At 44.1% G+C, this 17,409-nt stretch overlaps 1 protein-coding gene across 1 annotated transcript; it reads right to left on the bottom strand.

The window, feature by feature from the left end:
• Positions 1-333: 333 nt before the first annotated feature.
• Positions 334-16,384, bottom strand: LOC111950490 (PWWP domain-containing protein 2A). Its single transcript, XM_023968109.2, has 3 exons — positions 15,223-16,384; positions 6,410-8,301; positions 334-1,825 (listed from the first exon to the last, which is right to left on the bottom strand). The coding sequence occupies exons 1-2, from the start codon at positions 16,359-16,361 to the stop codon at positions 6,438-6,440; spliced, it is 3,003 nt and encodes a 1,000-aa protein (XP_023823877.1). The 5' UTR covers positions 16,362-16,384; the 3' UTR covers positions 334-1,825; positions 6,410-6,437.
• Between the last annotated feature and the right edge of the window lie 1,025 nt (positions 16,385-17,409).

Below are 17,409 nucleotides of genomic sequence, written 5' to 3'. Positions count from 1 at the left end.
GCTGCGTTGTCTTTTTATTTTTTATTTTATGGAGCGATTTCATTTGCCACTTCTTTGACGTTAGGATTTGAGGATTGAAAGTGTCATTGGCCTGTAAACACTCAGGTTATACAATTGATGTACAACAAATTTCACAACTTCTCAAGAATATATGTGGTATCACACCATTTGTCAAATGGGTTGTACAACCTCGGTGTGTACAGGGCCATAGTGTAGTTGTTAATATTGTATTGAAAGGATGAATTACTTTGTAGGCCTTTTTTATTTATTTTTTTACTTAAATATTCAGAGGATGGCGAAGTACAATATAGAATAAAATACTCACACACCAAGTACAAAGGCAAACAGCAAATTTACTGATTTTTTTTTTAGATGCAGATACAGTAATAACAGGATGTCCCACAACCACCAGTCAGTCGTATGTTTAGTCAAGAAARGATTTGATTGTATTGAAACGCATATATATGTGCACGAGAAAGAGAGATGAGACGATTCAGTCACTGTGGCTCTTCAGCTGCTCCTGACTGACTGAACGTTTCCCTTTTGGGAATCCCCAATCTGGCCTGTATCACATAATGGCCTCCAGGGGTCAAGTCAACTGGCCCTATGTGTCTTGATGTGAGGAGGAACTCGGGGAGGAAGAAGACTACTGTATGTAGGTTGGTTTGACCCTAGAGAAAGGGAGTGAGGAGGGACAGCTGGCAAGGAAAATGACATGGATTCTTAAATTCGCACATTTTAATGTCATAACCTCTTTGAGCTGGATAAGGGGGAGAGAACAAGGGAAGGTGAAAGACAGTGTGAAAGTCACACGACACTGAGCGGGGGGAGTGTGATATAGGCCTATCTTTGTTTTCCTGTATTTGACTGTCAACTGTAGACGACACACCTCAAGTACTGCGACACTCCAGCTGCCCAGGAACATTCTAGACATTTGGAGGTGTTCAGCAGGGCTCAATTCGATCCGTGAAGAGCTGCGCTACAAGCGCGATCGAAATGTAAAAGCAATGTTCCCGCGTTACTAAATGTTAAATCGCGTTATAAAATGCTGGACTTCAGCAATACGGATTGAATCGAGCCCTAAGGCTGCTTGTAGCTCAGCTGGTAGCTCACTGTGGAATAACAGGAGCTAATTTAGGGTTGTGGCAGAGACTGGGACACCGGGATAACTTTTCCCGCACAACAAAACCCATTTTTCTGCGACTGCACTGCAATAGCATAGCACATGCAATCTCTATTGCACTACATATTTTATTTTACATAGTATTGTTTTTTATTCCTTTTTTTTTTTTTTTACATTTACATTTTTGTCATTTAGCAGACGCTCTTATCCAGAGCGACATACAGGAGCAATTCGTCGGGTTAAGTGCCTTGCTCAAGGGCACATCGATACGATTTTTCACCTAGTCGCCTCAGAGATTCGAACAAGCGACCTGTTACTGGCCCAAAGCTCTCTGTCTTTGCATTTCAAGATCACTGATCAACCTACTATAAAACCCTGCAAAGTCCTGTGTCCTGTCACAGATATCAATAACAGTCAAGAGAACCCACGTGTGCTTGTCTACATGCGGAAGTCTCCACTCAAACGAAGATCACATTCTCGAGGAAATGGACGCCTGCTCAAATCAGATGGATAGGCCTGGAGTAGTAGGTCTGCTTTCCATTATAAATATATATGTTCCTTCTTCCGATACTTAAATAAAAAATAATTATGTCCATGACATGTCTCCATCAATTCTGGACACGTCCTTCCGTCCGACAGTCTTGCAACCAATAGCGGTGTTCGGAGTGAAGGACCCATCAGCAGCCCTTCAGCGTTGCAGCGCTGGAAGAGAAGAGAGAGATGGACACATCAGGGACCTTTTCATCCAAATCAGAGGACATGTTCTTGCTGTATTTGGACGGAAGAAAGCACATTCAATAGCCATAAAAAAAAAAAGGGTCTTTTTTTTTTATCCAAGCACAGACATTATTGAAAAAGGCAATCCTATGGTACCTGGCAGGACGGCCATTCATCCAAATACTAAAATGTTCATTGAATATGACTGTAGGTCATTAGTCAGCCAACAACACAAGGTTTTTGAGGGGACTCCAGTGAACTCCAGGAATTAATCTTGTACTCCTTGAGTAAACGGTACATCGTTCACGTTACAATGGCTTTACTTGCAGACTGGAGAACACTCCTAAGGCATTTTGGGAGGGCTCATGTATGTCTCAATGAGGGATCTCTACCCGAGTTGTCCTGTACGGATGTCTCAGCCTAGCAAGTATGTGACAGTGGCAAACCAAGATAGACATCACAAATGAGTCATCGTGTTCCGTCATAAACGTTTCAGCAGTTTGCTGGTCTGCCATGCATTTAACTCAACGGAATATTCAAATGTCCTTTGACATTCAAGCCAGATAACCTAGACTGCTGCCGAGTGGATTGTTTTATTTAAGTAAGGTTGTGTATGCTGCTCAACATAAATATATAGGTTGTCTTTTCATTTGTATTTCAAACCAAAACGTTACTTCACAGTACCATTTCATTTACCAAAGCATTGCTTGAGCAATGGCTCTTTTTCCATTAGCCTATGAAGTCAATGACCTGCCARCCAGGACCTCTATACCAGACGGTGTCAGTCATACTGTTCTCTCTGCTACCGCACGGCAAGCGGTACCGATGRACCAAGTCTGGAACCAACAGGACCCTGAACATCTTCTACCTCCAAGTCATAAGACTGGTTGTGTACATATTTACCTCGATTAACCCGTACCCCTGCACATCGACTCAGTACTGGTACGCCGTGTATATAGCCAAGTTACCATTACATTGTGTATATTATTATTATTATTACTTGTATATTATGTCTCTATTTGCTTTCTCTCTGCATTGTTGGGAAGAGCCCGTAATTYAGCCTTTCACTGTTGTTCCACACCTGTTGTTTACGAAGCATGTGACGTATAAAGGTTGATTTATTCTGTATGACCTAGCTATTAAATTATTGTCTAGTCAGACAATTATTACTGTAAGGTCTATCAGCCAGTTGGAACAGTAATAATGGTCTGACCAGGTGATATATTTAATAGATAGGTCCTATATCTGTTTGCAGGTAAGAAAATCTGTTCAATAAAAGGAATGATTTTGCGCAACATTTTTCTACCATATTCCCCCTTTTCCTCCCATTATCGTTCATGTGATAACAGCCCCAGGTGGCAGACAGGGGCTTGACTGGCTAACAGCAACAGGTGGCAGATGGGGGCTTGACTGGCTAACAGCCCCAGGTGACAGACAGGGGCTTGACTTGCTAACAGCCCCAGGTGACAGACAGGGGCTTGACTGGCTAACAGCCCCAGGTGACAGACAGGGGCTTGACTGGCTAACAGCCCAAGGTGACAGACAGGGGCTTGACTGGCTAACAGCCCCAGGTGGCAGACAGGGGCTTGACTGGGTAACAGCCCCAGGTGACAGACAGGGGCTTGACTGGCTAACAGCCCCAGGTGGCAGACCCCAGGTGACTGGCTAACAGCCCCAGTCAAATGCGTTTTTATACAGGTCTGCTATTTCATAAAAGCCCCACAAAATGTTGCAGTAAAATCGCAGCTAATATAAAGACCACAAGCCCCATTTTAAAAGGCGTAGTCATTGTCAACTTAAAAGGCCCCCCATTTGGTGCAAAAGAGACAATAGAAGTATCTCAAATTCCAAATGACCATCAATATCTTTACAACAGCTTGTTTCAAGGTGAAACTGAAGGCTTATAAACGTCATTGGATTTGTAGGTGTTAATGGAAGGAGCACTAAAATGACGACAACTAGGGAAGATTCTTTTAAAGTTTACATTTTATTTATATACTTTTTTTTTTAAAACAGCAGAAAACATTTACACAAGTGTTCATCAAATGTTACTTTTCAACGGTTTTGTCTCCTATACAGCATTCTCTGATCTGCAAACAGATGATCGAAGTCAGAAAGAAACAGAGCCAACTGTCATAACCATAAATGTTTCTGCTTGTAACAATGGTCAGGTCAGTGTGTGCTACCAAGCAATAGGCCTCTGATCTCTACCTGTTCGGGCCAAAAGGGAGGCAATGTTAGTCTTACTGTATGTCGTTTCATATTTAGTCAAGAGTGGCTAGTAACATATTTAGGAAATGTAATTCATCATTTTTGTGATGAAATGGTCAAATCTGAAGTGAACCCATAATTACATAACAGATCATCTTTACCCCTCCCCTTTCAGCCAGGATAGGTAATCTTTCCTCAACACACCCACCCTTTCAGCCAGGATAGGTCATCTTTCCTCAACCCCCCCCCCCCCCTTTCAGCCAGGATAGGTCATCTTTCCTCACCCCCCCCCCTTTCAGCAGGATAGGTCATCTTTCCTCAACCCCCCTCTTCAGCCAGGATAGGTCATCTTTCCTCAACCCCCCCCTTCAGCCAGGATAGGTCATCTTTCCTCAACCCCCCCCCCCCCCCCCCTTTAGCCAGGATTAGGTCATCTTTCCTCAACCCCCCCCCCCCGTCAGCCAGGATAGGTCATCTTTCCTCAACCCCCCCCTTTCAGCCAGGATAGGTCATATTTTCTCAACCCCCCCCCCCCCTCCCTCAGCCAGGATAGGTCATCTTTCCTCAAACCACCCCCTTTCAGCCAGGATAGGTCATCTTTCCTCAAACCCCCCCCCCCCCCCCCTTTCAGCCAGGATAGGTTAACTCTCCACCCCCCCCCCCCTCAGCCAGCAGGAGAGGTCTTCCCACACCCCCTTTCAGCCAGGATAAGTACATTTCCACACAACCCCGCCCCACCCCCCTTCAGCCAGGATAGGTCATCTCTCCACCCCCCCCCCCTCAAGCCAAGCAGAGAGGTCACCTTTCCTCACCCCGCCCTCCCCTCAGTCAAACTAAAGAAAACCCTTTAACATGAATCATCATGAAAGTTGTAAATAATTTGATACAGATTGTACTGTACATAATATATCAAATCAAGATTCACAGTCGTACGAGATTAGCCAAGCAGTGAAGGAAGTGATAGAAGATAAAGTTCAGACGCACCAAATAAAGTCAACACACATTTCCCACTTCAAATTAGGGTGGAGTAGGTCTAACAACGGAGACTGAGAAATCACTGGGCAACTTAGTAAATCAACAAGATATGGCAAACCCATAGTAAAAGTTTAACAAAATTAGCAAAWAATGTAACGTGCTACCATATCACATCGGTTTATGAGGAGTAACTAAAATGGCTTCCCACTGCCAATGCTAGTCGACTCAATATCATTGAAATGGGAAGCTTTCACTGCATCAACTAAATGTTTGTTGAAAATGTCCCGATGCAGACAATTCATTAAATCAGTGATTTTAAAACAATTGGGCATCGTTTTATGTATGAAAAACCAAGGCGCTAGCTAGGAAGATTAGAGAAGTAGGAATAGAACAGTCTTGGATAACTCAGTAGAGCATTAGGTAGACAGGACATAGATAGAAGAACAGAGACAGGGGGAGTGAGGAGGCCTGAGTCAAGGGAACTAGATTATGTAGTAGCACTGTAGAAATATGGGTGGAGGGGGGGTACTGTATCAATAGCCATCTCTATTTTGAGAGGGGATGAGGAGCGGCACACCATCCTCCTCTCACCTCCACTTGAGGCGACTTTGGCTTAAAAAGACACCTCCTCTCCTCACCACCCCGGCCCACCTGTCTGGCTTAAAGGCACCTCCTCTCCTCGCTACCAAGGCTCAACTGTCTGGAAAGTRCTGGCTGGCAGCTCCCACAGCCAGGCAGCTATGACTATGTCTGAGGTACATAAGCCCCTACGCCTGCTCTCTCTTCAAATCCACAAGTGTCCACTTCCTGGTCACATCACAGCTACAGCATGTCTTCCACCCGTACAGATACATAATATCTACTCCTGCTCAGATCCTGTATCTTTCCATTCACAGTATCTGACACTGAACCGTTTGTTGCATAGACGGGAAAGAAATACCTTTTTTGTCTCTAAGATTTTGACAATTGGKAGCGGAACTCGATTGATTAACCTATGAACCCGCAGTGTTAGAACATGACGTAAGTTTCCTTGAACAAAGAGTGACATTTAAAGGCTTCAATTTAAGAAGGAGAATATTCAAAATCACTGACCAGTGAATAAAAATMTTCCTAAAATATACAATTACCAGATTTCCACCAGGTTGGAAAAAAGTGATACTTGATAGGATAAAGTAAAAATACACTGCCATCCTTATATACCCAGCAAGGTTCATAACCCCATACCATCCAGTCCCTTTTCAAGCGTACAATTTTTTTTATTACTGGTTGTGTTCTGGCCTGAAATATTTWGTTTCTTTCTCCCTGGAAGGTGAGGGGGCCCGGAAGGTGACGAGCAGGGGAGAGATGCAGGGGGGGACGAAAGTGGGTGCCATTTTTGCCTACCTTTCCTTTTCCCCCAAAGCACACCACCTCACGTCTCGAATTGCGTAAGCAAGGCGCGAACCTCGGGAGTGAGCTGCTTGGCAGCCTTGGCTGCCTCTGTGATGGCTTTACGGTACAAGCCCTTTCTCTTCTTGTCAAAGCGTGACTGGAAGCTTTCTAGAAAAGGGGCGACCTGTGCAAGAGCCAGGAAGGAGGTGGTGGGTGAACCAAACCAGGCGACACGGGCCTCCTGCCTGACTAAGAGCCCATTATCTTTGCGACTGATTTGGATGCCTAAGACGCGGGCTGGCCACCAGGGAAAGCCATATATTTTGGCCCAAACAATGTCCCCTACGCAAATGGTCCTGCCCTCCAGAGAGACACACTTAGACACATTTTTAGAAAACACTTTCTGAGATTTACAGGGCTTTTTCTCTTCCGTAGGGGCAGGCGACGGGTCAGCGACTGCTGAGGACGTGCCGGGGACGGGGGGCGAGGGGCGACCGGGAGGGGGAAAGTTAAAGCTCTCCGTAGAGCTACACTCTGAGTCTGAGGACTTTAAGTCGTCTGCACTATCAACGCTGCACATGGAGGTATTAGAGGAGTCCGGCTGGCCGGGGTTAAGGTTCATGAAAACGACAAGGTTGCCAGCCTTGCTGCCACGCGTCTCCCGCCTCTCCTCCTGCTCCCCCTGCTCCTCTGGCTCCGCCTTGGGGTCACCGTGCTCCGTGGCTGTGGGGGGCTCCACTTGGGGCTGAGGACAAACCTCAGGTTCTGGCCCGTTATCTGGGCCCTGGCTTTCAGCAGCAGCGGCCTGGCCTGTGGAGCAGGAGGAGGAGCGTGTGGCGGTGCAGCAGGGCGCGTCTGGCTTTGGAGGGGACAAACAGCCAATTCCCGGCACTTTCTCCAGGCAAGGCAGCTTACATGTAGAAGAGTCATTCTCTTCATTACGGTACCTTTGAGGCTTGATGCGCATCCTGGGTGGGAGAGGAGTGGCGTTGCTTGGTCCCACCCCGCTGATCTGCTGCAGCCGCCGGGTGAAATGGACCTTCTGGTGTGCGTGGGCCTCCTGCAGGGCGGCTGCCCTCGTCACCGTCTTGGCGTTGCCACTGCTGTCAGTGACCGTAGTCTCCCTCTGCCTCTTCTGGGTCTTGGCCAGTTTCAGCACCTCCCGGGCCTTGGAGTGATCAACATTTTTGCTCTGCAGCATTTTCTTGGCATTGAGCTGGACTCTGGAGCCGCTGTTCACCGGTGATGATGTTGTGGTGGAGGTCGCCCTCAGAACCCTGTTCCCTCCAGCTCCGCCCTTCACCTGGCCCAGAGAGGAGGAAGAAGAGGAGACCTGTCGTTTGGCCACCTCAGCAGCACGGCTCTTCTCCTCTGAGCGGGGGTCATTGCGCAGCCGCTTGCTGACAGTGGCTGCACTGTCGTTGCGTCTCCGCTTGGCATCCTCGCTCCTAGAGTCTGACACAGGGCCTCTGCGTGGCTCCCTCTTGTCCACTGTCGTGACAGCGCCCTTGCACTTGTCACAGAGCACCTGACGGGGCCGCAACTTGATGGCATTCATGATGGAGGTGGGTTCCTCGCGGTACAGCCTGCGCTTGGGCCGCCTGATCTTGCGGGGAGGCGGCTGAGGTAACGACTGGTTGTAGGTGTCCCTGATGAACAAAGGGGGAGGGTAAGGGGCTCCTTCCTGAAACAGTGGSGGAGGTTTTGAAGTCCATGGGTTAGGCTGGGGGTCAGGGTTTGGTTCGGGCACTGTGACGACTTGGCCATCGGGGTTTTCCTGGATTGGCTTTTCCACATTCTCAGTCTCTGACTGGAGTTGTTCCGTCTTTAGCTGCATAGATTCAGGTTTATCCTTGTATTCTCTCTCGGGGAACAGAGTGATTGGAATTCCATAGGGTCCAAACCTGAGAATAGAAAGTTGAGAGGATTTAGAAACTGTGGATAACTCAACAACAACAAAAATAACTCATATCATTCATTGGCTAAGGTTTGTTTTTAGTTTCTCTTGTATTTCTGACATTTCATGCTAAATTCAAGACATTTCTAATTTCAGGCCTACGTCGGTACATTTAGTACATACATCTYAAGCCATTAAATCCTGAACATGCAAGGAGAAAAGTTTCAGACGTAAAAAGAGTGCTGTGAAGAACAGCAGCACACTAAACTAGTGTTGCAGGAGATCAAAGGAGTTCCCACAGACAAACACAAAACCACCGTAGGTAACTAGAGTGCACAAGGCCCTGAAAACACAGCAGGAAACCAAGCTTTGTTTACAATATTAATGCTCAACTTCCCTCCAACTTTATTCATTAAAAGTGAGTCAGAAACAATGAAGTCTTAAAATCGCTTAAACTCCCATGTAATCTACGTAACCCCCGAAAGTAGTTATTTATCCTGAGAAGACCATAAACAATAACTAGTAATGTTGCATACMCCAAGAAAGGTTAAAARCTCACCTTTCTGGTCAAAAACCTATTCGTTATTTTGGATTAATGGCTATAAATCGATCTCTGAATGTGCTATAGTGATGAAAGCACACTCTCCTGCTGCGCTACAATGTAAGGATTGCAGGRAGGGTCATATCCTACCTCTAGTGGGCCTGTACTGAACCACACTCCCCTTTGGAGAATCAATCAAATGTATTTATAAAGCCRTTTTTACATCAGCCGATGTCACAAAGTGCGATACAGAAACCCAGCCTAAAACCCCAAACAGCAAGCAATGCAGATGTAGAAGCACYGTGGCTAAGGGAAAAACTCCTTAGAAAAGCAGGAACCTAGGTAGAAACCTAGAGAGGAACCAGGCTCTGAGGGGTGGCCAGTCCTCTTCTGGCTGTGCCGGGTGGAGAACAAAACATTGGATCTATACTCTTCCTTAAAGAGATTGAATGGGATCTTAAGCATTTACAAATTCGTAACATATTGTACAAATTGGAATTTGTAACATACAAATTTCAGGATTTTTATTTGATTTTTGCAGTACGTAATATATATATATATATATATATATATATACACACTAAATGGAAGACGTTGTACAAAATTGTTCACAATTTTTCGGGGCCGTTTTGGTTTGTGAGCTACTTTCAAAACTACTGGCTGAAATCACACAAAAAGCCCTGCTGCGTCCCTTTAATAGGAGCATTCATTGTAACATGGTATTAGGAGATACACTCAAAACAAATAGTCCAATACTAACCCATTTCCTTATGTCATGTCTACATGAGCATCTTGTAAATTAATGCAACGGCAAAACATGATTATACAAATGGGAGAGTAAACATATGCCGAGAAGTGTTGCTTTTAAATGCACTTGACATTCATGGGAGAGGGCAATTTCAGTAACGGATCAAATTGCAGTCACAGCAACCACTAATTATAATGATATAATTTCTCTAATTTGAAGAGAGATTGTGCATTGTTTACATAGACGAGGAGAAGGTATGAAACAATACCAGTCATGATTCAGGTTGAGGATGGAGGATGGATGATTTTTCCCAGCAGAGCAGAGATAATGAGCCCATGCATGGTGTTTTAGCTAACCACCAGATGACTAGGAATTATACATCACAGCACTGGGTCATGGTGTGAAACAGTCTGCACAGGATAGATAGAGAATATTCTCTAATAGAATAGGGGGAAAGGATTCCCCAGAAGTCACCTTGACGAGGCCTGGACTGCACTGAGCCATCATGGGAACTGAAAATGTAACTGGACAATAGTGGTAGGCTACGGCCTTTTTCAGAGCATAACATTAAACGTGGAGGGTAGGGATGCTTGTACTTAATTACTGCACTGAAGGCTACATARAAACATTCAATCTCTCTAAACCAGAGGGATGTGTCCAGTTGAAATTAATTGCTTCCCTGGCAGTTACATAAAGCAAGTACATCCATCCTTGCATTAATCTGGCCATGAGCCCATCCGTTCCTACTTATAAACATCCTTGAAACCGCCGAAAGATGCAGATTCCTCTGTGACAGCCGACACGAAGTGTAAAATTGCACAAGGATTAGGAAGACTGATCACAACTAATGAAACYGCCATGAACAGGAGAACATGCCGTTCCTAGCCACTGCCTTTGCTTTCKATCACAGCAGCCTCCTTATCAACCAACACCTTTCATTGTCACACAACCACCAACTTCTCCTTCCTTATCAAGGGATGCTGGASAAAAAGATGGCTTGGTCAAGAAACAGATTCTACCCCTAGATCTGAAATAGGCTTATTGGATAGTATAGGGCTGGGAATGGCCAGAGACCTCACGATACAATATTATCACGATACGTAYGGGCCGATACGATATGTATTGTGATTCTCACCATTCTATATGTATTGCGATCTGATGTTTCAAACATATTGCTCACTATATATTTGCTGCAGAGAGAAGAGAGAGCTTTGAGAAAATGTAGTTTTGATCGGTAATTGAAATAAAAGTASTGAAAATATGMTGGCTCACACYAGCTATAGGAGCTATAGGATGAAAAATACTGGGGTTTTGTCACAGGTACAGCCGACTAGCACTAGTTAGGGAAAGGGAGATACCCTAGTCAGTTGTACAACTGAATGCTTCTTCCACAAATAACCCAACCCCTCCTAATCAGAGAGGTGCGGGGGGCTGCCATAATCGACATCCACGACTTCGGCGCCTGGGGAACAGTGTGTTAACTGCCTTGCTCGGGGGCAGAACGACAGATTTTTACCTTATCAGCTCAGGGATTCAATCCAGCAACCTTTCAGTTACTGGTCCAACACTCTAGCCACTAGGCTACCTGCATGCTACAGAGCAACAAAAACAAGCAAACATTTAAATCCATACTTGGCGTTATAGGATCAATATCATCCCAAAAATAATATTGCGATATGTAACTATTGACCCCCCCCCCCATCACTATTGGATAGGTACATGCAATATGGTAGTAGTGTCACCGTATGATAGGTGGGTGGAATTTCCACCATCATTTGTAATAAAGATTTTTTTCTGATGTTTCAGATAAGTGCTTAAGTAGAATATGGAATGTTCCAGGGCCCGGTTTCCAGAATGCATCTTATGGCTGTTCATCGTTAGAACCATTGATGATTCTAACGATGAACTTATTAGCCTTAAGATGCTTTTGGGGAACCGGGCCTAGGTCTATGTCTATAGTTCAAACCGACAGTCTTTTGAGCACACATCCAAATGGGGAAAARAACACCACCATATGATCTGTCGAGAAAGACCGATAAATCGGCCAAGACGATATATCGGGCCGATATTGGCCTTTTCTAGTCTATCGGGCCTTCTCGTTGGGCCAGTAACCGAAAGGTTGCTGGATCGAATCCCTGAGCTGACATGGTAAAAATCTGTCGTTCTGCCCCTGAACAAGGCAGTTAACCCARTGTTCCCGAGTAGGCCGTCATTATAAATAAGAATTTGTTCTTAATAATCATTTTGAACATGCACCATTTTCGGCAACGAGCCATCTGACTTGCGATGTAACATTAGCTATTTACTGGTGTGCTAATTTGACCAACAGGCAATTGTATCCGTAAATTGACAGTTGACAGTCGGATTAGATTATTGTCATAATAGGGAAAGAAGCAAGTGTTTTAAAATACCTAAATATAGGTTGGCAATGGGTTTAGCTAGCTAAAAATCTTCCTGCATGTTTATGGACCAAGAAAGCTGTAGAGGGAAAGGGGGATACCTAGTCAGTTGTACAACTGAATGACTTCAACTGAAATGTGTCTTCCGTGCTTGTGTGCATTCTCACTCCTCAGATTTGAGTCATTCGAACAGAACTTGCATCGTCAAGTGAGTCTTTTTTTACTAGCCTCGCTCTCGTTAGATATTATGCACATTATGACTRGGTAGCAAATGTCATCGCCATTGAGATAGTTCTCATAGTAGCAGTAAATAGCACCAAGTGATATGAGCGATGGAGGGATGTGAAAGGAAGTGGAGTTACAGCCTAACTCTATCCAATCGTAGCAGTAGAATCAAGTTACAACCCGCCCAATTCTTGACAGATAGCTGAWCTAGCCAATTGAGTTGTTTCATCCTAGCAGCAGAGCTGTTTAGAGATGAGTCATGACATCTGAAAAAAATAAGTTTTCCTACTCACGGAAAATTACCAAAAAAATACTAGTTTCATAAGCATCCGTGACCCCAAATCCTTAGGTTACATTGGACCCATTTGGATTGAATAGATGTTATTTAATATAGTCAAACTAAAAGCCTATATGATGTCCTTCCATACCGGCTTGACATGGAGTGATGCTTCTATGTAAACGTTGTTGATCAGTAGGCCAATAGAAGTCCCACATGGAAGGAATAGACACTGGTCAGCCAAAACAAGCTCAAATACTCCTATTGAATATGCAATTCACCTGTATTGTGAGTAAGCCTTTGCCATCTTAATTTACCCAGTTTATCAAAAGATTTACCATTCAAATACAATTATCACCATTATGTTGTAATGTAGGTCGAATATTTTATCAAAATCACATTTTTTGTTAGATTTTTTAAATGAATGTATACATGGCTGTCTCTGGGAAATTTTGTAATCAACATTTTTAAATTTAATGATATTGAATATCAGTCTAAAATATTGTCAGTTGGCCTCCTTGACCCTCAAGAATCGCTATCGGCCCTAAAAAAAATCCATATAGGTCATTCTCTAATGACCTATGTTATGGAACACACTCTGGCCAATCACAGGCACAAGGCCTGCACTCAGGGGACTTTTGGAAAACAAAAAGCCATAAACCATCCCTTAAACTAGAGAGGAAAATGCGAAACAAGAGGTTTAACTCTCACCAAAATCTATCAAAAATAAGCCCAATGAGTTTCTATGTTGCCTGCCTTCCCCTCTTTGGGACAACGACTCCTATTGTTAAGGCGGAGAAATAAGCATCTTGTCATTATATACAGYTCTCTGCTTAGACTCAACAATGAGGATCTAAAAAAAAAAGTATTTTGTTTGTAGAGGGTGCTGATTATCTACAGTGCTGTAAGATTGGAAAAGGAAACCCTAAGGTTTTAGTGGCCTCCATCTTGTCATTGCAATGAACTGACCATTGTCTTTGAGATGACCGCTGCTCAGGATCTTATCATAGCAACTTAAACTAATTTGGCTTCCCAAGTTATAGCATATATTATTCCATGTATTGATATACTATATTAATAGCCTAGGTCTACACGGTATAACACCAAAAATTAACATATCCTGATATTATACTCTGAAATGATATGAAGATATCCTGAAATGATATGAAGATATCCTGAAATGATATCAAGATATCAAATCAGCGTATAATATCAGGATATCTTCATATCATTTCAGAGTATAATATCAGATTGGATATGAAGATATCCTGATATTATACCCTGAAATGATATGAAGATATCCTGAAATGATATTATATGAAGATATCCTGAAATTATATTATATGAAGATATCCTGAAATTATATTATATGAAGATATCCTGAAATTATATTATATGAAGATATCCTGAAATTATATGAAGTTATCCTGAAATGATATTATATGAAGATATCCTGAAATGATATGAAGATATCCTGATATTATACCCTGAAATGATATGAAGATATCCTGAAATTATACCCTGAAATGATATGAAGATATCCTGAAATTATACCCTGAAATGATATGAACATCTAAAGCACAACTCCACAAAGAGCTGCTTGTGAAGGGAAACGAAACACCAAAGTGTTGATTTCCTCTAATAGTTTAGTAAAGTTTGTGTGTGCAGATGTCACCTTTGCTTAACATAATAAGGATAATTTACATAGGCCCCAGGCAAAAATAAGAAAGTTTAACGATGACCCTAAATATAGATCTGCAGCTGATAAGTGAGAGAAAGAAGTGTGGGGGGGTGGAGGAAAGGTGTTGATGAGGCGGGTGATAAATGACAAAGAGGAAAATAAGACAGAAACCGAGGGGGGGGGGGGTAACAGTAGCATAGTTCTACTCTACCAACTGCACCACTCTCCAATGCTGCTTTTCGACTGTAACACCAGTGTTAGACTAGTGTATACACCCTTATGATATACTAGGGGCATTGTGTTTACATAGCTTGGGCTGACAGTGAGGACTTGTGAAGAGCAGAATCATCAACCTCTGCATAATAAAAAAAGTGTTGCTTTGTGCGAAGGTGTTAAAAGTTCACAGTTAGCCATTGTTATGTAAAATGACAGCTGAAAAGTACCAGTGGCCTGGCTTTGGCCCTAAGTGAGAGCAGGGCTGCCGGAGCCATGGCCCATTGAGGCTCAAGTAAATGGAAACAGAAAAGTCTCTGAGCCTTTTGGGTAAAACACTAGGGTAAATCCTGTATGGAAATACATAAGACTGACCTTACACTATAGACTGTTCATGTGATCCTCCTCTCCAGTTGACCTCTGATATAACTGGACTTTGTAAATAAACCAAGATGAGTTTTGTAAACTGAAAAGACTAAAACCGAAAGCACAGCCCACATAATTGGGGATACGAGCAGTTACTCTCTGTATTTTTTGTGACTTGTTGTCAAGCTATAGAGGTCACTTGGTAGCTTGACCCCTCGCCCTGTGGCAAGAGTAGAAAACGGTGTCTGTTAAAGGTTAGGAAGATGGGACATGGGTTTGCAAAAGCACAAGTTAGGAATGTAGACGCACCACATATTTCAGGAGTGTACATTTGTATGTGCCATGGATGTCAGTAGTAAACAAAACAAAGTGATATGATTCCAGGTGTAGGCCTACACMTAAGAACAGAAAAGTGACAGAAAGTGACAAAGCTAGAAAAACATAATAAGAGACATTTCTGAGAAGGATCATAATATACCTTTTAGATAGGTCCATCAGAACCCCGGAGAAGAGTTTCTTGCCTAACTGAAAGGACACCACCAGTGCGTCGTCGATTATGTGATCCAGAGATACTCGAACCTCGGACCCAGGTATCAGGTTGTGCACAGAATCCGGCTGTAGCTCCTCAGTTTCAGCACCAGACACAGGGAGAGAGGGTTTCGACACTGGATCGCTTTCATTGAAATTCGTTTCGAACCTCTGTGGTGAACACGAGTCTCCAAGTTCTGCCGAGGAGTGTACCTGGTCCACTGGCATTACAGGAACCTCGGGTCTCGGAATGTTCTGGGTTGTTATGCTCGAAAAGTCACACATGTAACCAGCCTCCACGGGTGTCCCAAGGACTGTCTCCCTCTCTAGAATTGGTAGAAAGTCGACGTGGTCTATGGACTGGGGACGTTCAAGCGAAGCAGCTTCTGATGAGTCGTCATTCTTGTACTCGGAGACAGAAGGAAATTCATCTGCGGGTTCGGGATCCAGTTCAGCCTCGTGAGACGGTTTAATTAAAGCTCTATAGTCACACTCGATATTAGTAGGTTGGGTTAATTCTGGGTTCTTATCGTAATCTATAATGGGTTCTGCTGGCTCTGCTAACGACAGCTCAGCCTCCGTAGCCACAGGTTGCGCAGGGAACGAATGCAAAAAGACCACCGATGGCTGTGAATCGGAGATGGAGCTATTCTGAAGGCAGGCGTAGGGCTCGTGCTTACTGACCTCGTTTGCAGGTTCAACATTCGGCGAAAAAAACTGTTTCAAACGTTCCGCTCGCGACATGGTGTATRTGGAGCCAAAGCCCTCGAGAGCATGGTTCTCCGTTTTTTCTACGCCGACCCCGAGACAGCCTGCCTCGATCTGTTCATCCTCAGCACTAGCAGCGAGGGCTTTTCCCGCTGCTTCTAGGTCTGGCCTGCTCACTAGCTCCATTTGGACCTGGTTGCATTCCTGAACTGCATCCCCATCCTTGAGTTGGTGAACATGGTCCATTACTGGTGCGTACTCCTGCGTCGCATCGAAGTCGATTTTGGCCTCCGGCTCCGGTTCCGGTTCGAAATCACCACTGTTCCCCGCTGTTGTTGTTGATGCCGCAGCAGCTCCTGGCTCCGCAGCCACGGCCGCCATTTTCTTTCCGCTTTGCTTGTACGGCCAGGTCCTCTCCCTGTGATAGCGATAGAGCCCGCCCACTTGAAACRCAAGACCACTTGGGATTGGCCAGAAAACTACAAAGTTGTAGTTGACTGGTCAATGTCCACGTCATTCAACAGAAACCCCTGGAAACACTTTTGTAATTGGCTCCCTTTGTCTGGTTTTGTAAACATTTGCCACAAGGGGCGATATTGTATTGTATTGTATTTTAGGCACCAGCGATGTTCAAGCAGAAATGTTACAACATTTACAGTAGGCCCATTGACATTAGGACCTTTGTCTTTGGTTCAATACTGCCCCAGTATCTGTGCGTTAGAGATGTCTAACCCCCAGGAAGCTCRGYTTCAAACTCCCAATAGACAGCTTTGCAAACGTTTTAATGTCAAATATGGAGTTTCGTTGAGCAACTAGCTTCATTTACTCCGGTATGTACTTCTAAAAAGGTGTAAATAAAAAAAAATAAGTAACCGAAAAAATGCTGCTTCGGCACCTCAAAAGTATTTGTTGGGRTCCCGAGTGGCGCAGCGGTCTAAAGGCACCTGCATCTCAGTGCTAGAGGCGTCACTACAGACTCTGGTTCGAGTCCAGGGTGTATCACAAACTAGCCGTGATTGGGAGTCCCATAGGGAGGCGCACAATTGGCCAAGCGTCGTTAGGGTTTGGCGGGGGTAGGCCGTCATTGTAAACAATAATTGGTTCTTAACTGACTTGCCAAGTTAAATAAAAGGTAATACATAAAACATATAGCTGTTCTAGCCTTCCAACCCGTATTGGCAGTAATGAGTGATCAATTGGTGGTGCCGAATAGGCYTATTTTCTGTTGCTTGTAAATTCTTATTTTGTTTTGGGAAGTACATACTGTAATGACCCTGGGTCGTTACAATACATTACAGGCTTAAATGAAGATAGATGCTCAGCGAAACTATATTTGATGAGTAAAAAAACGTATTTTGACATTATAACGCRTGGAGAGATGTGTAATGGGAGTTTGAATCGTTACTTCCCGGGTGTTAGAGWGGAGACC

This window comes from Salvelinus sp. IW2-2015, linkage group LG23, assembly GCF_002910315.2.
Source record: "Salvelinus sp. IW2-2015 linkage group LG23, ASM291031v2, whole genome shotgun sequence".
Classification (NCBI taxonomy): Eukaryota; Metazoa; Chordata; class Actinopteri; order Salmoniformes; family Salmonidae; genus Salvelinus; species Salvelinus sp. IW2-2015.
This window is presented reverse-complemented; position numbering and strand designations above follow the sequence as displayed.